Source organism: Artemia franciscana, chromosome 13 (genome assembly GCF_032884065.1).
Source record: "Artemia franciscana chromosome 13, ASM3288406v1, whole genome shotgun sequence".
Taxonomy (NCBI): domain Eukaryota; kingdom Metazoa; phylum Arthropoda; class Branchiopoda; order Anostraca; family Artemiidae; genus Artemia; species Artemia franciscana.
The window spans coordinates 14,948,921-14,974,844 of record NC_088875.1 but is presented as its reverse complement, the minus strand read 5'-3'; the positions used below and the strand labels follow the sequence as shown (position 1 = coordinate 14,974,844).

General features: G+C 34.0%; 2 protein-coding genes across 2 annotated transcripts in view; one reads left to right on the top strand and one right to left on the bottom strand.

Annotated features, from left to right (window-relative positions):
* Positions 1–12,886, bottom strand: part of LOC136034570 (rac GTPase-activating protein 1-like) — an 84,755-nt gene extending 71,869 nt beyond the window's left edge. The window contains exons 1-2 of the mRNA XM_065715813.1: positions 12,774–12,886; positions 1,384–1,586 (exon numbers count right to left, since the gene is read on the bottom strand). Coding sequence (XP_065571885.1) covers positions 1,384–1,586; positions 12,774–12,861 — 291 coding nt within the window. The 5' untranslated portion in view covers positions 12,862–12,886. The remainder of the gene's footprint in view (positions 1–1,383; positions 1,587–12,773) is intronic.
* Positions 12,887–16,249: 3,363 nt separating this feature from the next.
* LOC136034567 (oxysterol-binding protein-related protein 9-like) overlaps positions 16,250–25,924 on the top strand; it is a 176,211-nt gene continuing 166,536 nt past the window's right edge. The window contains exon 1 of the mRNA XM_065715810.1: positions 16,250–16,488. Coding sequence (XP_065571882.1) covers positions 16,375–16,488 — 114 coding nt within the window. The 5' untranslated portion in view covers positions 16,250–16,374. The remainder of the gene's footprint in view (positions 16,489–25,924) is intronic.

Below are 25,924 nucleotides of genomic sequence, written 5' to 3'. Positions count from 1 at the left end.
ATAAAGCAACAGCAGTAAGCTATATACAGCCTACTTCAGACTTTGAATACTATACTTCACTAGCAGCAATAGACTAAATATGATATAGTACTCTTGATAAAATGGTACATATAAAATTATGGAGTGTAATATTTATGGCTAGTTTATGGCTGAATTAGTTTACATTGTAAACGGTAATTCAGAAAGCTATTGATATTCCTCACTGTAAGCTATACTAAGCTACTTTGTTCTGCAAATTTTACATATGAAAATACTTTTTACTCAAAACAAAGGTGTCGAAACACAATTTGTGCTGCTAAAGTGTCAGCAGCTTCTGGAATTCTGTCGATAAACTTTTTCCATACCAGCGCTGTTGTTTCCAATTTCTTTAGATCAGGAATAAAACAGGAAAAGAAATCAAGTAAAAGCTACATAAGGAGTTAAAAATAAGGGGTAGAGACTGGAATGATGTCCTAAGCGTTCAAGACCTGAATCAGTCAATTGTTTTATTTTGTGACGAATCTAACCAAATATTTGATCAAGTATGTCCTTGGAAGTCTGTTGAAAAGCATAAAAAAAAAGAAAAAAAGAAAAGATTGGATAATCTGAAGATGCAGGAACCGAATGAAGGTAATACAGAAAATTTTAAAGATTATAAATACCATTAAACCTTGTTCTTAGAGAAGCAGAAATAAATAACTTTTGCATATTCAGTTTCACACATGTGATTCAGCCCAGAAACATCACTGAAAATATAAATAAAGTTAAAATAAGAAATATCACATTACATATTACAACTCAGGAAGGATTAAGATATTTAATGAAAAAAGAATGGAGTAAGCATTTGCTGATCATTTTGCTGAAGCATTTGGCTATTGATGATAGCCATTTGGCAAAAAAAAAATTTTTCCATTAAAAGCACTTTTTTGATCATGCAATTGTCTTTAATAAACAAGAAAATATAGGAGTATGTTGAATTGCTGTATGATCAATCATCAGCATGTATGATCAGCATGTTGGCTTTTGAAAATTTAGGAGTTCCTCAGAGATCTATATTTAGGTTGACAGTTTCTTATTTTATTTATAGAAATGATCTTCGACATTGCTTGCCTTTAAGTAATGAATTGTCAATACTGTTTGCAGAAGATACGCCAATTATTCAAAGGGCAGAAATGAACAGGGTTTACGATTGTCCCTGGAAATGGTTGCTCTAAATTTAAGTTCTTTATTTTGCATTAATAGATTAATGCCTAACTGTTTTAGAAAATAGCTTACGGTTTTGAGTGAAGTCCTGATTTCTTGTCTTTATACAAAATATAAGCTTAACAATAGTTCATTTTATAGTGCCCATTCTTTTGATTAGAAATTCATATTGCCTTATCTAAAAATTAAACGGTTTCTTACTGCAGCATTCTTAAGTTTTTCTAATGCTCTTCTTTTCTCAAGTGATTTTTCCAACAAACTCCGTGACTGTTCGTGTTTCAACGTTTCAGTATCCAATCTACGACTCAAATCTTGCTTTTCTCTGAGCAATCGAGAATTTTCGCCTCTTATCTTGGATGCATCTAATTCTAAGTATTTGCAGCTCTGAACAAATCGCAGGAACTCTAAAACAAATGGGAATTGGGTTATAAACGAGGACAAAAATTAGGACAAATTAGGACAATTGCATTTTCTAGGTCTTTAGTTCTAGGTCCCAGCTCAAAAAAGAAGGAATTCAGATATTCCTAGGCATCATTGAGTATATTTTTTACATTATTGTCCCTTTTCAGCACGTATGTAAAAAGCTCCAAAGAGCAGAAAGTAGCAGAACTCGGCAAGATTCGAAAAGCTACCGACGAATTCGGGCATAGTGGAGGCAATGGCATTTTCTGAAAAACTCTGCCAACAAATTTCACCAGGCCATAAAAACTGCCATGTTGCATGGCTGCTATGTTATCCCACTTTTTGCAATGTCAGCTTTCCAGCATCAATCTGTTTGATGTTTATTACCATAACCTTGAGAAAGGTTCAGTTCAGTTCATTCGGGTTTATTAAAAAAAAAAATATAACAGTCATAACATACATAATCTCTCATCTCTAGGCAAAAAATGCATGCTAAGTCCCTTATCACCTCAAAAATAAATACACACTATGGCTCCCCCTCCACTCCTCGATACAACCATGGCCCCTACCAACAAAACCATCCTTACAAGTCCCCGCCTCTTCATCCAGGAGGAAACCACTCCAATCCCCACACAAGAAACCTCAATAAAGGTTAAAATCGTATTTCTATTTAGAATCTTTATTCAAATTAAACTAATTCAAAACAAGATAATTTTGTATTCTCTTTTTGAAAGAACCAAAGAAGCTCCTACCTCTCAGTTCAAGCGGTAGGGTATTGTAAGCCTTAGCACAGACGATGTCAGGCTAAAGGATGTCAGGCAAAGGAAGTCAATACTGTTCTGAATTTGAGATAAGGCTACAACCATTTCAAGAAAAAGAATATAAAAAAAGTGCTTCCCTTCTGTAAATATTTGCGTTTTGTTTTTGTTCCTTAATTAAATAGAAGAGATGATATGCAGATTTTCTATTTTTCTTGCTTAGTATCAAACAGCTTGTGGTAATGAACAGTAAGTAAGGAGCAACTTCACCCAATAATAACCGAAACTCTAAAACGGAATTTTGATAACAACAGATATAAAAAATGGCTTATTATGCCGATTCCATATATATATATATATATATATATATATATATATATATATATATATATATATATATATATATATATATATATATATTTGCAATGTGTTAATACTTGTGATTTGGTAAATTTTATCATATTTAGTTTATCTATTGTTGCTAAAAAGAGGGATATATTAACAGGATAAGCTTGTTTTGGTGTTACTTGGTTGTTTTACATTTGCTGGTTTTTTTTTCATAGGCATGTATTTTGGGGGTGATACCTGACACCGGGATGCCATGGATATTCTGTGGTAGCCACAACACTTGGCTGGGTAGAGAATTTAAAGTGGCGAAACCCTATAGGCCAGTGTATTCTCCTGATGAGCCCTTGTGTTGGGTTGTTGCCTCTGAAATATTTGTCTTTATTATTTTTTCTATTGTTTGGTAAATGACGACTTATACTTATTGACGACATGACTGCCTGTCCATGGATTATTCTTTATGGTTGATTGTGTTTGGCTATGCTGTTTGACCTATGTGATTGTATGGATGAGTAGGGTTAAGGCCTCATTCAAGTGCCGGTCTATATTAATCACTAATTTAGGAAAACAGTCTTCCTTTTCTCCTTCTCTCTCTCTTTTTTTTTTTATGTGTTTGTGCTGTTGCATTAGTGATTTTTCCTTTCATGATATAGTATTTGTTATTGGAAGTAAACAGACATTTTTCTGGGAGGGGGAAATTTCTGTGGCGATGGAGGGATTTCCACACGAAGAATTTTTCGTGGGGAGGAAAGCTTCCATGAATAAACTTTGAAAAGAGAATTTTTGCACGTAGAAATTTGCCAGAATTCCTATTCAAAATACTTTTTATTCGTCTTACTTTGTCTTTACCAACTCAATTTTACATATAGAGATGTTCTGGGGGAATTGTCCAGGGGGAATTATCATGGGGAAATATTCAAAGGGTTTCAAATTATTTGAGGGATTTTTTCTGCGAGGGGAATTTCTGTTTGAGAAATTCTCTAGAGGGGAATTTTTCATGGGAGAAATTCTCAATGGGAGAATTTTCTGTTGGAAAACTTCTTCATGGGTAAATTTTCTCTAAGAGAAACCTTCCTATGTGGAGGGGGGGATTTCCAGGAATCTTTTCCACAGAGGGCGATTTCAGGCATCATTTGAAAGAAGATTAGAAATTAAGTGAAAAAATAAGTTCTTTTTTTCTACTGAAAGTGAGCAAAGAAGAATTTTCCAGGTGGAATTGTCTGCAAGAAATTTTCAGCAGGGAAGGAATTCTCTGGGGGAGGGGGATTTTAAGTGGGAAGAAATTTCTATGGAGGAACGTTCATAGGAAGGGAAATTTTCCATGGAAAAAGGAGGCAGATTACCAGGGATTACTTGAGAAATGATAAAACAAAGTTTTTTTGATTGAAAGGAGTGAACAAAATTAAAAATTAATACAAACAGGAATTATTCTGTACATGAGGAAGGGTCCTCCTCAATATCCTGCTTTTTATGCCAAAGTTTGACTTTTTGTACAAATTCTTCAACATCGACTTCTGAAACACTGCGGCATATAGATAGAATAAGAACCTTTTTTTAAAACATAAAAAATTACTATGAAGAGCAAGGAATTAAGGAGAAGGCACCCCAAGGGAAATTCCCAGGGGAAATTTCATACGGGACAAATTTGCCAGAATTCCTGAATGGTATTGTTTTTATTTGTCTTACTTTCTCCTTGGCGACTTAAAGTGCATATGATCTGAGGGAACTGTCTGGAAAATCTTCAACGGGGTTGAAATTGTCTGGGGGATTTTCTGTGAGGGTGGGATTTTCTTCAAGAGAAGTTCTCCAAGGGGAATATTTCCGCAGGAGACATTCTCCATGGGGAAATTTCCACAGATGAAACTTTCCACAGAGGGGGAGGGGGAATTTTCTTCATTATTTGGAAAAAAATCAGAAATTAAATAAAAATCTAGACTTTTTTAAAAATGAAAGTAGGCTAAGGAGAATTTTCCAGGTGGAATTGTTTGCAGAAAATTTTTCAGTGGGAATTTTCAGCAAGGATGGAATTGTCCAGGGAGATTTACCGTGGGAGGAACTTTCCATGGAAGGGTTTTTCGTGGGGTAATTTTTCGTGGGGTAATTTTTCACAGAAGAGGGAGGCTGATTTCCCATCATTACTTGTAAAACAATCAGAAATAAAATAAAAGAATTTTTTCAATTGAACGTAAGGAGACGCAGTAAAACATAAAACAAACAAATTTCTTTTTTGTAAGTGAGTGTAGCTGCTCCCTCATCAATACCTCACTCTTTAGACTAAGGTTAACCTTTTTGTCCCAGTTCTTTCTGAACGACTCCTGAAGTACAAGGGCTGTTTAATTAGAACAAGAATCTTTTTAAAGTACTTTATTATGAAGTTTGTTTGACTTTATATCTGCTCATCTTTGGTTTAATATTAGCTCTTTACTTTCAATCTGTCAGCTTTTCTCTATAAGAATCCAGATCTTGGCTTGCTATTTATACATTGGACGAAATTTTACAACAATTTTTAATAGTGGTTGTTCTACAATTCTTTGGATTGATGGGAACAGAGAAACATACAAATACATGGGTTGAAAATCTGAAAAATTTTTTGGTTTCTATAGGGTTGACAGAATTCTAACTTTTCCTGAGATATTGTAAAAAAGCCTTTTGACCACCTTGGATGCACATTGTGCATTTTGACTTCAGGACGGATCCAGAATTTTTTGCGGGGGGGGGGAGAGCATTATAGGTTGCTCCAACAAAGTTGCGAAAAAAGAAGCACAAGCGATTTAAAGGGAACCTAAGCAACTATGCGTCATAGGTAGGTAGTCGAAATGGCTGTAAATTTAATCTAAATCTGGTGAGGGTTAAAGTCCCATAAAACTGTTGAAATTAAAATGATGCAAAAATATTGATACAGAAAATAGTAAGTTATGAAAACCACCCCGCCATAACAAAAAGCTATTTACCCTCTACAAAAAATGATAATTAATATTTTCTGCACAATTTTCAGCCTTTACACTTCTGACCACTCTAGCAACTGAGTTAAGCTTTGCATTGTAAAAAAAAGGACTTGAATCACCTTTTGGGGTCATGCATTCTTTGTAACTATTTGTATAGGCCAAACGATTTAGCATGTCACCTAACTATATGGCATTGCTTAGAAATTACGATGGTAATGAATAATAGGAAATAATGATCAAGATACAACTCGTATATGCTTAAAAGATGCATTAAACAATAAATAATAGCTCATTTAGGGTTGTAACAAGAAAAATAGAACAGAAAGATAGAAATACACAGAAAAAATTTAAAACAAGGGTTTTAAGTAGAGCAATAAAACATTAACTAATCACTATTTCTTTTCAAAAATAGTCCTTTAATAAAAAGAGTCAACTTTAAAAAGATCACAAAAGTTTATTAATCAAAATTTCACTTTTAATAACAATATAGCATATGGTTCCACTTTTCAAAGTTCAATGTATTTTGTTCAAATTGCAGATTTCACAATTTTTTAAGACAAAGTCTATTTTTCTCTTTCTACTTTCGCCATATCTATTTATTAGACAGTCGATGTCCTCCTCAATATTTCCGTGAACGTTCATAATGGCTAGTCCAGTCAGTGGGATTTCTGACATCCTGGTCCACTGCATTCAGCTCTTTATTATTATTATTATTATTATTAATTTATTACCCGTCAAAAACGGAAAAGAAGGAGTATATAAAAGAAAAAGAAACAAAAGCACAAAAATTTAAATACACTTCCACTACAAATATTATGAAATAACACTAGTCCAGGGGTGGTTGGCTCTTAAAACATTGTTACTGAATTTGGAGATTCTTTTCTCTATGACCATGGAAGCGTTGGTGACCTTATATTTCCTGGATATGTCGCCACTGCTGTGCCACAAAGGGAGACGGAGGAGAAACTTAGCATATCTGTAAAATGCGCTGCAAATGGCTTTCTTTTTGGTAGCTGTGAATATTTTCCAGAAGGGAACCAGAGCAAGCAGATGGGGGGTAGTAAAAGCATTGTATAGCTGGGCAAGGAGAGGATGGTTGAAACGATACTTATTGGCAACAAGTAATCCTCGTAGACGGGAACAGAGGTGGTTTGTCAGTGCTGAGCGTGTGTCCTTCAATGTGGAAGAAATAGGAAGGCCAAGATACATAAGGGACTCACAAGGCTTAATCAGAGTGTCGCCAATTTTAACGGAGAGGTTAATCGAAAGCTCATTTTTTGAACCATTGAAGAAAAGAAGTTCTGTTTAGATTCGTTGAAGGAAAGTCCGATCTGCTTGTATGCTGCTGCAAGTGGGTCGTAATTTTGTTGAAATAATGATATTGAACAAGAAACATGAAGAATGTCATCAGCAAAGTTCAGCAGCAAAAGATTAATCCCACGGAAAAAGCACGACGGCTTTATTACTTGCTGTGCTTCGATAATAGCGTTATTAAACAGTGATGGAGAAGTTTAGGCATCTTAATGTGAAAAAAAATGCAAGCTGCTGTAACACTTGATATTGAAAGAGAAAGAAGAAATTTAAGGAAGGATTTCAGAAGAGGGTAATATGCCTTGTGGAGTCCAGTTGGATATAGCTCTTGATGACTTGTGTTTTGGATCTAAACTTTTCATAATTAGATCAATAATGGAATAATGTAATCCAGTGCTGGAATATAAACAGCCTTTTCCAATAAAGGGGGACATTGTCTTGGTTGCCTTGCAAGACAGTAAGGAAATTTGATCAACGAGTTTGGATTTTTTGCCATTCTTGGAATGCAAACAATTACATCTACAGCTGTTTCTGCATTTTCAAATGTAATCTGGAAAACCTCATCACACTTCTCCCTATTTCATTTAAAAAGCTTCAGGTTTTGGATATTTTTTTCTGTGGTTGAAAATCAATCTAAATTTTCAGTTTGAAGTAATCTGCTTAGTGTAAGAATATATTACTCACACAACAGATGGAAACAAATAAGTCACAGGTTAAAAATATGTAGAGCAAGCAATTTGCTTTCGATGATGAACGACTGTCACACCATGAAGAGCTTCACAATTCTAAGAGCTTCAACTATTTTAGGCACCTCATCTCTGAATCCCAATATACTTTCCTGACGTTCAATCGAACGAGTTTCACAACAACCTTGTACATGATGACCTAAAGCATTTTTGAGGACAAGATTTCATTTTTCTGATGCACTAAAAAAAAAAAAATCTTTATGCTACCTCTTTAATACAATCTACAGCATTCCTGAAATGTTGATTTTTATTGGACTTGGAAATTGGTAGGTTAAGAGGCATGATTTCTGCAACAACATGGCTGTTTGTTTCAGCAACTTTTTGGATCTATGACACTGTTGCTTGCATTTCAGAAATGTTGACACTACATCCATTGCAGCTTATACAAACACAATTGTCAATCATCAATCTAATGTCTTCTATTAGTTTGAGCACATATTTGCCTAAAGTTTCACCTGTAATGCTTGATTCATGTTCAGTTGCACAAATACAGTTCATTTTGTGAAGGTCAATAAATCCAACAAAGTCTTCAACGATACTGCTGTCATAAACATAGTGCAGCAAAAGACTATCACAAAGGTAACAATCATAATCACAAAGGTGTATTATTAAGAATGGATAATAAGCCAAAAAGCAAATGGTGGGGGAAGGGGGGAGGAGCAGACAGTCCCTAGCCTAACTCTAGATCCACCACTGCATTAGGAGGCGCCCGTTAATACCCTATTCTATTCCTGAGACATTGAAACTATGCCATTTTGACAATCAGAATGCACTTTGGATGCACTCTTTTGTTCTAGTTCAATAATAGTAGTAGTAGTTGCAAGAGGTCATAGTCACATATAGGCACAGTTGCAGTAGCAGTCTCAAGTAGTATCAGTTGCAAGCAGTCACAAGTTACTGCAGTTGTACTTGTAAATATCTGCAGATGCGAGTAGTTTTTGCAGTCAAAATAATATGTGGTCAAAATTTGCAGTTCCAAGTAGTTATGGTTGAAGCTAGAAGCAGTTGGAGTTACAGTTGCAAGTATTTGAAGTAGTAAGTATTTGCAATCAAAAACGCAAGCAGTATGTTGTAGACAGTTGCAGTGATGGTAGTAGTTGAAGTAGCCCTGACAGGTTTAATCTAACATCCTCAGTTGTTCCTGAGATATTGCTGATACACCCTTTTGACATCCAGATTTTGTGAACATACCTAGAGAATTCCATCTTAATACATTTATTTCTTCCTAAGACATCACACATACACCCTTACAACAAAGGCCTATTTGGATTGACATGGTGTCTTTTAATTTAGTTCAAAATCCCCAATAATACACTCTAAAAGTTCAAACATAACATATCTAACTTTTCATGGGATATTCACACATGTGCTTTTGAAAATCTAGATACACATAGTATCTTTTGATTTAGTTCCTCCTCAACTTTCCATGAAAAAAAAACTTCTACCCTGACCTGTTCCTGAGACATTGTATCCATACCATTTTGACAGACTGGATGCATTTAAACCCTTTTGATTTAGTTCAATAGAAGTAGCACCAGTAGCAATAGTAGTGAGCCCTAAGAGTTTCAACTTAATACCCTTAGCTACTCCTGAGATATTGCTGATACATACTTTTGAAAACCAGCATGCATATAGGATGAATCATTTTATTAGACAGTGAAAACAATGACAAAGAGTCTGGATATTTTGGTCACATACACAGTAACTGTCATCAGAAAGACAATATGGTCCCCATATTTTGAAAAAGACATAAAAGTTCTTGAAGATGTGCAGAGATGTGCCACCAAAATGATATCTAGCATGCGGAAACTTTACTACCCAGCAAGACTATCAAAGCTGAATCTCCCTACACTTGTTTACAGGAGAAACAGAGGTAAAAAGAGGCAATTAAGCATGTGGTATGGGGCTAAAGGATGATAGTTGTGCCCTTTCATGTGATATGTGTGATGCATGGTTGTGCATTGAAATGAGCAAGTCATAGTATGATTTGTTTAACAAGATGAAATGTTGTCTTGGGTCACTCTGGCATTGTCCTATTTGCAAGCAAAAGGGCTCTGGAACTCAAGAAATAACACCCGTTGAGATCAAAGACATAATAAAGAACGAAATTAGGTGTTCATTTTCAACAATCGAAACTAAGCTTCAAGATAAATTTGAAAAACTACTGAAACCAATAAGTGATCAATTAACACAGATAGAAAAAGAAGTATCTGCCAAATATTCTGCTGAGGATGTAAAGAAGCATGCCACTACATTGCTCAGAGTCAAATTTGATAACCTTAGTGAAAAATTGAAAAATGAAATAAAAAGCAAAGAAACAGCCAATGATATTCTGGAAGATTTGGTCATGAACCAAAAAAATTTAGTTGTATTTGGACTTCAAGAGGATCCAAACTGTAGTACTAAGAAGAGTCAAAATGAGGTTGATTTAAAGCTCCTGAATACAGTAATATGCAGAACTGCCCTGTCAAATGTTCAATAACAGTTTGTTTGGGAAGACTGAATAATGATAAATGTTGTCTGATCAAACTATTTTTCCATAGCCCCATAGAATGTGATGCTGCTTCTTTCTTCTTGAGTGGTAACCTGAACACCATAAAATCCTCATACCTGACTTTTAATTTTTCTCATGATTGCACAAAACTGGAACTTGCTCAAAAGAAAAGGTATGACACTCTGAAAGAGGAACTTAACCAAAAAGTGACAGCAGGAGAATCAGGTTGGAAAATTGGAGAAGGAAAGAGTGGTCTAGAACTTGTAAAGATAAGCTCTTTTCAAGGTGAAAATAGCTTGCAAATCCCTAGGGAAGCAGTTATGGAACAATAATTTCCTTGTGCTCTGCACCAATGCAAATACTTTATCAAATAAAGTTGAAGCATTACAGTCATTGATGTCAGTGCAAAGACTCAAGTTGTTGTTGTTACTGAATCTTTGCCTAAGAATTGTGCACATCCAGAAGCATATTTTCAACAGATTGAAGGTTATACTTTATTAGTGAATACTAACTATAAATGTGGAATTTTTGTTTATGTTTATTTGTTGCTTAAGTACAAAGAAGTAAATGATCCTTTAGCTCTGAGTATTAATGAATGTTTAGTGATTGATGTAAAATTTCCTAGGTCTACAAATAGTATTAGAATTGTTACAGTGTATAGAAGTCCTAGTGTTAATAAGCTATCTCCAAATGGTAATACAAATTTATTAGAGTATCTTCACAATGTTTCAACAGTTAGTTCAAGGGTATTAGTGGTGGGTGATTTTAACCTACCTTCCATTGATTGGAAAAATCCAATAACATTGCTTTCTGATCAATCATTTGAGCATCATTCCCTCCAAAAATTGCAGGACACATACCTATGCCAATACATTCAGGAGCCTGCACAATTTCAGGATGATTTGACTCCTTCTGTCCTTGACTTGGTAATAACAAAATCTCCTGACAATGTTAGAAACATTGAAATCCTACCTCCATTAGGAAAAAGTGATCACACCATTCTTAAACTGTTGTTAAAATCTTCAGGTGATGATTCTACTCCTCAAAAACAGATCCTTAAGTATAATTACACTAAAGGTGATTATGAGTCTTTCCAAAATTTCATTTTATCATTATGTATCACAGAACAGTTGAAGGAAAATAAATACAATGTTAATGAGGTATTTGAGCTGATTCATGAAGCTTTGGTAGTGGCTCAAGACAAGTTTATTCTGACTATAGTTTATAGTCAGCTCTATAAAAATAGGCAAAGTCTTCCTCAAAATTTGAAGGCAGATTTCAAGGGTAGTTATTAGTAAAGACCTATTTTGAATCAGCATCTTTTAACAAGCATAATTATCAAAACATTAAAAATTCTGGTAAAATTCTAGTTGATTGATGTTTTGCTATCTTGGAAAGGGGTTAGGTTAGGAATCAGAAACTTTCAAGGATGAGTCTAAGGCTAAAGTATGTCCTGGGAAGGTATTTTGAAGTACCCACGTCAGTAAATGTGATACTATCTTAACAATTGTTTTGTGTCATGAAACTGTTATTAATAGATGCATTTTGACTTTTGGAACATCTTTTCTCTCTTGCAGAACTACCGCAAACTCACCATTATGGAGTTATTATATATTTGCACTAAAGCAAAGCATATATTAAATACAGCAATGATTAGTTTACATATCTAATATATACTGTGCTTGACCCCCACCCCCCTAATGTGCAAATATATAGCCAAAATTTGTTTCTAAACTATTACAGACTCACAATTTCAAATATCAATGAAAACAGAAATGATTGCAATTCTATATGTGTAAATATAAGAATATTTGGGCTGGAATAACTCTATACTGGTGAGTTTGTGCTAGTTTTACAAGAGAGAAAAGATGTTCCAAAAGTCAAAATGCAGCTAATAATGATAGTTTCATGACCCAGAACAGTTGTTCAGATAATATCAATATTGACCCCCACCTCTACTCTTTCTCCCTCTAGAGGGCCCTGACCATTGATGACCTTTAAAAATATGTGTGTTATAAAAGTGAAACCTTGCAAAATAGATCTTCTGCTTGAATGAGGTACAACAAAATGGTTTTCAGCTTCACAACTTTGCTCAATCCCAATTTATAAAATTTTAAAGATATGCAATTATATTTCCTAAATTTTGAAAAAGAACATTGATATGGCTCAAAATTCTACTCAAATAACAGGAATTGCATTTTCAAAACTAAAGGGAGAGAAAAGGCAACTGGTAACTGAAAATTAAGGTAACATGTTTTTTGTCAAAATTTCAATAGGTATAGACCTGTTATGTATGAAAGTTTCAGGGCCCTCTAGAGGGAGAAGGAGTGGAGGTGGGTACTTAAAATATCTTCCCAGGATATACTTTAGCCTTTAGACCCATCCCTGAAGGTTTTGTTTTCCTAACTAACCCCTTTCCAAGAAAGCCAAAAGTCAATCAACTAGAATTTTACCAAAATTCCACAGTTCTGAACACAGCCAAGGGGTAAGCTACATCTGGCCCCATTTGGGGCTAGGGTTAACTTTTTAAGGGTTGCAGTCATGATAGTGAACATTATTTCCATTTTATATTCACTTTATTTAAGATTACCTTCTTCACATCCTTGCATTAAGACGTCTTGATCACGTATTATGCCATCAAACTCAGCAACAAGTGATAATCTGTATGGGTCAACCATTTTGAATTTAAAATTCGCGCCTTCATAAGCAGCGCTGCCAATATTATTTAAAGAAGGTGTCATATTTTCTGACAATATGCTTTTTGTGTCTTCTCATATTCCGTAATGTTTCACAAAATGTGTCATTTTTTTACTACAAGTGGTACCATATCTAATTGTCAAATCTTTATTTAAAAATTTCAATTTATAATTTTTTCCAAATCAGTTCAAAAAGGAGTAAACTTAATCTTATCCTAAGATCTTCGGATCGCGACGTTTTTATGACAGTAAATTGAAAAAGTTATTGAAAACTTTTATTGAACATTATAAAAAATATATTGAAAATTTTGATTGAAAAATGTGTCATTTTCGTCGATTGTGTCGTCTTTTCGACTGAATGTGTCATTGTGGCACGCATAATCAAATTGTGTCATTTTGACACAAAATGTGTCAATTTGGCAGCACAGCTCATAAGTTCCTGGAAATACTCAAAAGTTAAATCACTAACATCTTGAGAAAACCAATTAATAAGTGAAATAATCACGAAAACTGTGACTTGACTGGTTTTCTTAAAAGCTGTTGAAAAAACTGTGATTTTCGTTTACCTAGCCTTTTATGGCTCCTTACACATTGCGTAAATCCGTCCGTATATGACTCAGAAACGCTAAATGATGCTAAACATGGTAAAATTGTACCATTTTGGAATATTTCACCTCAATTGGCGTAATTTAGCACAGTCTCAAGAAATATGCTACATTTTACTAAATTACGGTACAATTCAGTATTTTTTACTGATGTTTGTATTTTTCTTTATCTATAAACAATTTTACTTCACCCTGATCTCGTTCGCCATAGTCAGATACAAGAAGACAAGCAGTCACCAGTCACCTATTTTCCTTTTTCGTGAACGGACACTTCCGGTTTCCAAAGGTCAGATAAAAACATCTCTCTTTGTGTCAAATCTTAATGACTGAAAATAAAGAGCTAACAATAAAGCTATAATACACTTTTGAAATCGTGATGGTCGGGAATCTATCAAGAATCCCGAGAAGGGATAGTTTTTTCAAGCCAATTGGAAGACAGACACCTCAGAATAAAATTTTATGTATCGACAAGACTCAGTCTCCCAATTCTACAAGCCCTATAATTGATATTTCTTGTAGCCAACGACCAATAAAGAACTGTCAGAATGTTAATAGTTATCTAGGTAGCAGAACTCCAGAAACAGTGAGAAAAAGAAAAAGAATCTCATATATCCTCACCTATTTTGACCAGTATTAGAAAACAGTATTCTTTCGAAAAGTCAAAAAATCAGGCAGGCCATGCGGATTTTAAGTGGAAATTTTGTGCGGCATCCAGAAACCTTAAAGAGAGTATTTCCTGATTTGGAAATAGCAAAGGATGTTCGGTGTGGCTATACAAAGACTACACATGCGATCAATAAAATAATTGGAGAAGTAACTTATGTGGACATGTTCAACCTAATGAGAAAGAAGTGTTTTTGGTAATCATTGATGAATATATTGATGTGAGTAATTGGAAAAGCCTAGTTGTTTTTATTCGTCATGTCGATGAAGGGAAAAAAGCTAAGAATGGTGGATGGAAGAAAGTTGTGACAGACTCATTCTTGTAATTGGTTGAAGTACAGCAGTGCACAGCTAAATATCTATATACAGTGTTAATAAAACTTCTGTTTAAAGAGATTGGAGTGCCAAAGCAGAACCTGATTGGTTTTGCATCAGATAATGCAAAAGGGCACTAGAGCTTCCGATTACGAATCCAATGAGTCCCCTCCAAAGAGTATGCGATCATTCTCTCTATACATACCTTGTATGCCCCAGGGCAGAATTTAAACCCTTGCACTGAGGGTTCTTGGTGGGGGGGGGGGTCTGGTCTCCTAAAGGACATAGTTTCCAAGCTTTCATTTACGTTGAACAAAATGGCTATCTAAAAACTAGGATTGGATTGATTTGGGGAATGGTGGGCGTAGGAGTGGGGATAGTTGCCCTCCAATAACTTTCTTTCAACTATTAAAAAGGCATTTGCCCTTTGAGTTTCCAATTTAATGAGCTCTTTTCGAAGTTTCTAAGACAATAAATGTCCATGTCAAAATTTTTATAGGATGCATTTTTGGAAATTCGAGATGTGGGGACAGTTCACCCTCCGATGACTCTTAATCTTAAAAAGGACACTAGAACTTTTGATTACCAGTCCAATGAGCCCCCTGCGACAACATTTTCTATATATACCATATATACCCCCAGGTCATAACTAATATTTCTTGCCCTGAGGGCTGCAGGGGGTTGTTTTCCTCAAAGACATAATTTTCGAACCATTCAATTACGTTGAATCAAAATGCATATCTCAAAATTTCGATTGAATGTTTTTCACGAAATGGTCGGCGTGGGAGGGGGACTAGTTGCTTTACGATCACTTTCAAATATCAAAAAGAGCACTAGCCCTTTCAATTTCCAATCGAATAAGCTCTTTTTAAAGTTTTTATGACAACAAAGGGTTATCTCAAGATTTCATCAGATGTATTTTGAGAAAATATGAGGTTTGTGTTTGGGGGGGGGGCATCCACCCTCCATCCACTCTGAATCTCAAAAAGGGCAGAAAGACTAGTGACTAACAATCCAATGAGTCCCCTCTGGAGCTTATACGATCACCATATCTATATATACGTTAAATGTCCCCAGGGTATAAATTACAACCCTTGCCCTGAAGGATGCGGGGGGAGGGTGTTGTCATCCTCAAAAACATAATTTCTGGATCTTTTGGATCTAGACTATCTCAAAATTTTGATCGAATGTGTCCGGGGAAATGGTGGGCATGGGAGGGTTGATAGTGACTTTCTAATCACTTTTGACTATTAAAAAAGGCACTAGACCTCTCAATTTCTGATCGAATAAGCCGTTTTCGAAGTTCCAAAGACGTAATCTTCGATACGAAGTGCCCTGGTCTAAACAGATAATACATTGTGCCCACATCACTCTTTACTTAGGCAGCGCTATTTGAGGAGAATCTAAAATTGTTGTGCCAATAAGTAGTGATATTGATCTTAAGTTTGCCTCAACTTAAAAAATAATTTCAAAAAGTAATATGGTGTATGAAATTCCCGGCGGCCCGCCATCACCGACCATGATGGTGGTGCGCTGCCACGCCAAAACGTTTGTGGTGACGGGTCGCTAAAACATTTTCAGTGGTGGGCCGCCAGTTTTTGGCACCGCTTCGAGACTTATTGTCACTAGCTGTCTAGAGCCTATTAAATCATTATGGTTATGGGAAGAATGACTAGAATTGGAAAATAATTATAGGCTGCTGGTGGAAAGTATCCCTAAATAGCAACTTTAAAGATCTTGCAGAGTTTTCGAAAATTGTCTGGACAAAATGGAAGTTCTCGAATTGACGGCAACACTGTATTACCCTATTTTGAAGAATAAGGTTTTTGAAGAACAAGTGTTTTTTCATTGCACTGAAAAATTAGTATTGTTTTATCCATATTAGTGAATAAGAATATATTCTGACCTTCTGATGGAGGATCCTACAATGGAAGGACCTCTTAGTAAATGGACAAATGTCATGCAAGGTTGGCAGTATAGATGGTTTGTTATCCATGAAAGACTTGGCATTTTAACATACTATACTGTAAGTTTACACAAGTTATAATATGCATTATCTGGCTCCTAATTTCAACTCTTTTAAAAAAAATCAGGCTATACCCACTGTATACTTTGTATTAAGGAGTCATCCAGGCACTGTTCTCTGTGAATGAAGTGGCAATTTAGTTAAATATATTCTGATGTCATTTTGATCTTCCCAGACTTGAATTAATAGGAAATAACCTTTCAGTAACCTATTGTTTTAATTATACATTATATTATTACTCCATAATATACCACAAACAGTATTCTTACTTCTTCTGACTTCACCTAGGATGGAAATAGGGTACTAAGTAATGGAATTTTTTAATTCTGGTAATATTTTTCAGTCTCTTCAGACTGGAGTGAATAGGAATAAACCTCTCAATTCATTAGACAGTATAAAAAGTATAGTTTTGATTTTTTATCCCCCTCTGACTGAACATAATATAGAAATATAGTACTCAGTGATGAAATTTTCCAGTTCCAACAACATTTTTGGTCTTTCCAGTCTTGAATTAATAGGAAATGATCTTTTAATCCAGAAAATGTAGAAGCAATTTAAATTCAAAGTGTTACCCTATTTTTCCTAAGACATCCTGTCTAGCCAATTTTGGGTATGTTATTGAGCAAATTTTGCTGAATATTTTGTGGCAAAAAATATTTATGTTGCTCAAATGCTGGGCTTGAAACTTCATATTTACTAGACTATAAATCTTTACTGCCCCTCCCCCCACCTATAAGAAGGCTTGATATAGGCTATATTGGCTAGTGTCCCTAATACCTAGAAAGTGACTCATTTTGTTCAGATATTTTGACTAAGATGTATCTTTAATAAATATAGACAGTAGGCTAAGCTAGATTCCTAATCTTGGACATGATGTAGATAGTTTGTATTGACTGATTATTAAGACTAGGCCTGTTAAGATTAACTGACTACAATCTATTTAACAAATAAAACTAACAAAAGAGTAAAATTGCTGAGTAGTGGGTCTCCAGAAGAAAACCTGCTAGAACAGATAGAGATACATTTTCAGATTAGTAATTTTAGGCCTATGCTCTTTTTTATGGTTAAAGTCAAGTTTGCAAGAATTTGCCCTCACCCCCTTCCTGATGGTCATAATTAGATTATCATATTTTCCTCCTTTTATTCTACAGTTTTTAAAAAATGGTTCAAATAATATTTTGGTATATTAATGCACTCAATCATACATGATGATAAATTACAAACTAGGAAGATAAAATATTTAATAAAATAGCTATAATTTATAACTGCATTAATATAACAGAGAAATACATAACTAAAGCAAGGGTTAGATCCCAAGTACTTAGACAGTGCCTAATCTTGTATAGATATTCAGATAAAAACTGTCTTTCCTTAGTGTAGACAACAGGCTCCTAATCTTGGACATTATATATATATATATATATATATATATATATATATATATATATATATATATATATATATATATATATATATAATATATATATATATACATATATATATATATATATATATATATATATATATATATTTATATATATATATATATATATATATATATATATATATGTATATATATATATATATATATATATATTTATATATATATATATATATATATATATATTTATATATATATATATATATATATATATATATATATATATATATATATATATATATATATATATATATATATATATATATATATATATATATATATTATATATATATATATATATATATATATATATATATATATATATATATAAATATATATATATAAATATATATATATATATATATATATATATATATATATATATATATATATATATATATATATATATATATATATTTATATATATATATTTATATATATATATATATATATATATATATATATATATATATATATATATATATATATATATACATAGTTTTAGATAGTTATGATTAGCTAAATACAATTCTGGAAAACTTCTGGTTTTGTTAGTTTTGAATTCAGACAAAAGTTACCTCTACAGCCTAGCATAACTAAATAAAATTCTTCTGTTTCACATCACTTGTATTAGATTAGATATTTTTTTGTAACTTAGAGATCCTGTGACAAAGACTGGACATTATTTTACAAGATTAGGCTCAAGTTTTATATGTGTGAAAGATTAGGATCATTTGCTGTAGGTATATATTGGTATAGGCTAGGTATATATTGAGTAGTGTCCCTAGTACTTAGAAAATGATTCATCTTGTATAAATATTTTGATTAAGATATATATTTTTAATAAATATGGATGGTAGGCTAGATTCCTTTATCTTGGACATGATATTGATAGTTTAGATTGACTGATTATTAGGACTAGACCTGTTAAGATTGACTGACTACAATCTTATTAACATTGAAAACTAACAAAAGGGTAAAATTAGAGATTAGTGGCTCTCCAGAAGAAAACATGCTAGAACAAACAGAGATACATTTTCAGATTTGTAATTTTATGCTCTTTTTATGGTTAAAGTCAAGTTTGCGACAATTCACCCTCATCCCTGCCCCTCTCCTGACAGTCCTAATCAGATTATCCATTATTACACACTTCTTAAAAACATTTCAAAAAGTATTTTGGCATGCTGTGCACTCAATCATGCATGGAAGTAAATTGCAAATAGGAGGATAACTTATTTATTAGAGGAGCTGTAATTTATAACTGCATTTATGTAACAGAGAAATACATAAGTAAAGCAAGTATAAGACCCCTAGTACTTGGACGGTGCCTAATCTTGTATAGATATCCTGATAAAAACCATCTTCCCTTATATATATATATATATATATATATATATATATATATATATATATATATATATATATATATATGTATTTATATATATATATATATATATATATATATATATATGTATATATATATATATATATATATATATATATATATATATATATATATTTATATATATTTATATATATATAGTTTTAGGTAGTTATCATTGGCTAAATACAATCATGAAAAACTCCTCATTTTCCTAGTCTTCAATTTAGGCAGAAGTTACCTCTATAGCCTAACTAAATAAAATTATTCTGTTTAACATCACTCATTTAAGATTAGATATGTTTTCTAACTTATAGATCCTCTGTCCAAGATTGGATAGTATTTTCCAAGATTAGGCTCAAGCTTTATATGTGTGAAAGGTTAGGGTCATCTGCTGCCTGTCAGTATATATAGAGATTTTATCATGATTCAATGATTGAAGTGATAATTAGTTGTCCAACTATTGGGTATCCTACCCTATATATGGGGCAATCAAGAGGGGAGGGGCATGCATTTGTAAATGATTTGATCTCTATATTTAGGAAGATCATAAAAAAAAGAATCACTTGATCTAAGCTGCAATTTAAGTAGTACATTGACCTTATCTTTATGTCAGTTATGGAATTTTGTACATTTTGATTATAGTATTTTTTATTCAATGCTCAGTACAATCAGTTGGCTAAACAAGATATCTCAAGTTCACACAGAGTAATTTGTTTTAGAATAGAGCAGTCAATAGAAAGAACAACTAAAATGTTTACTATTAATGCTATATAGATGTTAATCAGTGGTAGGGGTGCATTGTTAAAGTACAAATGTTATTGCTGAAAAGGGGTATAAAATAATCATAGTTTTGGTACCATTTCCATATTATGTTAGTTTTGTATGTAGCCTAGGGCTATATCACCTTACCTTAATCCATTTGTGAGCTTTAAGGTTCTCTAGTATTGTAGATCTCCTGAGTTTATGACTCCCAGTCAAACCTCCACTGCCTCTTCTCCCACTCCTTGTCAAGTTGGTATTTGAAAGACTGGATGGAAAAAGTGCTGACAGTTGATTCCAGTGATCTATGAGTCTTCTTGAGGACTACATATGACAGATTCTCAATCAGGAGCTTAAATTTGGCAGCTTTTTGGAGTGTTCTCTTGTGTAGTGGTGACTTGTACTTTGGCTGTCAATGAGGATGGTAGAGTTTTCCTTTTGAAGGTTTTAAGTCAGCATTGTATCACTATGCATGCATCTTTAGCCAAATATAGGTAGTTTAAGCTGCTTTAGGTAGTCCTCATGTGAAGCTGATTTTATGCTTTTCACACACTTTGTTGCTTGCCTCTGAACATTTTTGATGAGGCTTACATCTTGCCAAATAAGACAGACCAGCAGGGCACATGCCAAAATCAAGATGGGTTCTAACAAGAGCTTTATACACATTATATTGATATTGTTGCCTCTCAGCTACTGATAGTCTATTTCAATAGGCCAAGGATGGAATTTTCTTGAGAATTAGCATGCTAAAGGTGGCTGTGAAACCTCAACTTGTTGTCAATTCCAACTTTATCAAACTTTCAGTCAACCCTCACCTTGTTGGAGGCCTTGGCAAAGTCTAGCAGCAGTAGGTTGACTGGATGCCCTTTGTCTATCAGATTTGTAATTATTCTATAGGATTCCAATTAGTTTGTTTTGATTGATTTTCCTGACTAGAATCAATGCTTCAGAAATTTGTTTCAGAAGGTTTCAGAAATTTTGTCCAAAGTTTGGCTGATATTAAGTATGTCATCAGGATAAGTGACAAAGGGGATATGGAGGCCAGAAAGAATTCAAGACCACACTGGTTTTGAGCTTTGAGGTCATAGTTATTGAAATAACAAGGTGAGGCAATTGCACCTTGTCTTGCTCCTTTCTTAACTGTTACAGTCCTATCCAGTGGCCTTGCAATTTTGTCTTGATTAGGAGGGATGTTAAAATGGACTCGTAGCTTAGCATACATATCCCTTTGAGCTCAGATGATAGCCAGATTTACTCCTCTTTTAACAGCCCTTAAAAGCATAATGGGGTGGATCAGGGGATTAAAGGGATGGTAAAATCATAACTTGCTAGGGCAAGTGAACTATCTGTGCAAGAAGCATGAAGCAGAGCATTAGCAGGTTCTAAAGCTTGCATTGCTGTTTTAGAGAACCAGATGAGATATTGTCCCATGTGATGCAGCCAAGATCCATTCTAATCTTCCCTTAATTAATAAAGGTCTTCTTGATGTAGTGATTTGTTAGTCTGAGGAATGTTGTTCTGATGTCCATGGTGACATCACTCTTTCTGATTGGGGGCATGCATGAAGTGGACATGTTGGCTAGTAAATGATTTGATGAAGGCATCATGAATAACGTCAATGATTAGGCTTGTAGGACCAGATTGGGCTTCTGTAGAACTACTATTCTGCAAGCTCTCCAAAAGGAAACATATTAGAACAAAAAGAGAGGCATTTTTAGATTGCTAATTTTATTCTCTTTTTTATGATCAAAGGTAGACTTGGGATAATTTATCCCTAGCCCCCTCCACTGTATAGCCCTATGCTATACACAAAACTAACATCAAAGGGTTAACATCAAACAGCTACTCAAAGGGCTTGTTTTCTGGTTGAGAAACATATCTTGTAGAGGCTGAAAAGGTCTAGTTTGTCTACTCCACACATCCATTCATTTTCCCCGGTAACTATTTCAGGACAGTTTGACTGTACATAACTTCATGTCTTCTTCTTGTATCAACGCACCTTATCCTGATTGTCAACGCTGAAAAAGGTATATGCTAGTAGGACAGTTTGTTGTCATACCCTTTTGTCACTATGACATCACTGTCCATGGCAGTTGTGGAGCAGAAGCTCATTCTGCCATGATTTTTCAACTTTGTGTCATCATTAAAAGAACAGGTATACAATCTATTTTTTGCCAATGTACTAGTAACCCAAAGCCCTTTTTAGGTAAGTAACATCCACAGAAAATTGTATGAGTTGAAGAGATTGTCAAATAATATCTTTGTGTAGAGTTCCACTGAAGTTTCTGACATAAACTGCAGAGAATATGCTGCTTTGAGGTCAAAGACTCTTCATTCTTTGCAGATTTTGAACTCCTTTCCTTGATTTGCAAAAAAAAAAAAAAAATGTATAAGATTATTGGCATTGCAAATTGCATGAACTTTGATCCCCTATGGAATGGGTTTCTCCTTCACACACTATTTGAACAAGACTAGTCCTTTGCTTAGTGTGATACTTCTCTATAATGACATGAATTTTTGAAGTGTTGCATTTTATTCTTGTTTGTGTTTATTTAATGTCTTGATCTGCAATGCATAAATTTGTATTTGCTCAACAAAGTCACAAAAAAATCATTCGGAAAGTATGACCTGGAAAGAAAGATATCCTCTGAGATAATTTCCTTTTTGAATACCCATAGACTTACAGTAGCTGGTACTGCAAAGGAAAACTTCGATTCCTATTCTCTGCAGTTGCCTATATTAAACTTAACTGACTTTGGCCCCCTAATCATGTAATGCGCAAAAGTGCATGAACTATCTTTTTTAAATCTAGCATTAAATAAAAAACAGTGGTAATATAAAGAGTGGAACTATCTATGGGCTATAATGCCCTTGAAAGTTTTACAATAGCCAATATACTCTTTTTAGTATTATTCCTTTGTGAAAGAAGTAATTTGCATGAATTTAAAAAAGCACAGTTGGAATAAGAAAATTCCTTTTATGTAAAAAAGTGGAACTTGTGGGTTTTTTAACATGAGAAAAAAAGAGATCCTCTCAAAGGATTTCCTTTTCTAATTCTAGAGTTTCAAAAGGTTTCTGTACGTCCCCTCCTCAACGCCTTGCTCTTTACGCTAAAGTTTGAGTCTTTGTCACAACTCTACTTTTTAAAACTGTAAAAAACTTTTGCGTAAAGAGCGAGGCGTTGAGGAGGGGACAACCTCTTTTATATACGGAACAATTTCTGTTAGTTTTAAGTTTTAATGTCGCTCCTTACTTGCAGTTAAAAAAACTTGTTTTTTTAATTTAATTTCTGAACGTTTTTGAATTAATGCATGTTTTGATTTTGGCTCACCGCACATGAATAATTGAAACGAAATTTGTACATTAGTTTTTTTTGCTAAATAGCTTTCTCATAGTTTTGATCGGATGATTTTGATAAAACAAAGGGGCGGGGGAGGAGGCCTAGTTGCCATACAATTTCTGGCTACTTAAAAATGCAACAAGAATTTTTATTTTTTACGAACGTTTTTGTTAGTAATAAATAGACTTAAGTTACGAATTAATATACGTAATGAACTTCTATATCTGTGTATTTTTATTACGTAGATGAGGGGGTTTGCCCCCTCGTCAATACCTCGCTCTTTATACTAGAGCTTGAATTTTGTCCCAATTCTTTAAGAATTACCCCTGAATCACACAGGTCGTAGAATAAATAGTTGAAATTACTAAAATTACTTTAGGTAAAGAGCAAGATATTGTGGAGGAGACGGACTCCCTTATATACGTAATATTTTCTATTCGTTTTAAGTTTTAATGCTGCTCATTACTTCCAGTTGAAAAAAATTAATTATTTTCTCATTGTTTTTTTTTTAAAATGCTAGAAAATCCTGCGCCCCCTTCAAGGAAATTATCTTACTTCATGGTAAATTCCTCCATGGAAAAATCCTCCCACGTAACCCCTCCCCCCAGTACACCCGGATCCAACGCGAAAAATACCCCTGAAAACGTCTCTACACTTCATAATAACCATTACTGCATGTAAACAATGGTCAAAGTTCGTACCTTGCAGCCCCTCCTCCGGGGACTGTGGGGGATGAAGTCGTCCTGAAAGACATAATTGTTAGATTTTTCGACTATGCTGAACAAAATGGCTATCTCAAAATTTTGATCCAGTGACTTTGGGGAAAAATGAGCGTGGGAGGGGGCCTAGGTGCCCTCCAATAACTTTTAATTTTCTTTAGAATGAACCCTCTCGGGACTTTATATGACCACTGGGTCGATACGATCAACCCTGGGAAAAAAAAACAAACAAAAACAAATGAACAAATAAACACGCATCTGTGATCTGCCTTCTGGCAAAAATACAAAATTCCACATTTTTGTAGATAGGAGCTTGAAAATTCTACAGTAGGGTTCTCTGATACGCTGAATCAGAGGGTGTGACTTTCGTTAAGATTCTATGACTTTTATGGGGTGTTTCCCCCTATTTTCTAAAATAAGGCAAATTTTCTCAGGCTCGTAACTTTTGATGAGTAATACTAAACTTGATGAAACTTGTATATTTAAAATATGCGATTCTTTTGATGTAACTATTGGTATCAAAATTCAGTCTTTTAGAGTTTCGGTTACTATTGAGCCGGGTTGCTCCTTACTACAGTTCCCTACCACGAACTGTTTGATACAAGTCAGTAGGCGGTAGGCTATGCACGAAACCCTACTCATTTCTGTTTCTTTTTTAAATTGGTATTTTGAGCCAACTTTTGGTGAGAAGACAATATAAAAAATTACCACCTACTGGTGGTAATTATCACCCTTTATTGACATACAAAGCATCCATCCATTGTTGCCAGGGCACAAAAAGAGTATTGCAGTTGCAGAGTTAGGATTTGATTTGAAGCAAACATTATTGGCTAGGTAATAGCAGGCAATTCTACTGAAAAAACGGAAATTTAATTCTTTTGATCTATCTATTGTTATCAAACTCTGTTTTTTAGAGGTTCAGCTTTCTATAGAACCATGTTTGTCCTTGCTTACAATTCCTTACCATGACATGGTTGATTTTCATTTTCCAGGCACTATCTTCTCTGATATTAAATGAAAAATCAAACAATTCTCAAATTAAAGAGCAACATTAAAACTTAAAACGGACAGAAATTGTTCAGCATATGAGGAACAATTATCCCTTGCTGTTTATATTAAAGTTTTATAGTGTTTCAAATATATATTTTTTTCAATTCAATGGCTCATGTTTTTGATAAAATAAAAATGAAAATATTATTTTAACTAAAAGTAAGGAGCAACATTAAAACTTAAAATAAACAAAAATTATTCTGTATATGATGGAGGCTTTCTCTTCCTCAACCCTCACTCTTTATGCTAAAATCTTAAAAGATCTTCAAAAATTGTGAATTGTGACAAAAAGTCAAACTTAAGCTTAGAGTGAGGTTTGAGGTAGTCGTAGCCCCCTCATGCATGTAGTTCCGAAAGTTCCGAACGTTTTAATTTTGCTCCTTTCTTTCAGTTGAAAAACTTTTTTTTTTATTTAATTAATTTTGACCGTTTTTCAAATCATGCCAGGAAACTGTCCTTCCCTCCCCCGTGTAAAATTTTCCATGGACGATTCCCCCTGGAAAATTCCTCCCCGAAGAAAATTGTCCCTGTGGATGCCCCCCCCCCTGCAAGAAATTTCGTCCCAAAACATTTTCATATCCTTTTTATTTCAATAACAAAAACTATATCTGAACAATAGTCAAATTGCGTAGCTTCCAGCCCTTTGCTCAGGGAGTTTGGGGTCTTGTCATCCCCAAAGGCATATTCTCTGGACTTTTATACTATGTTAATGGTTATTCCAAAATTTTCATCAGATTTCTTTG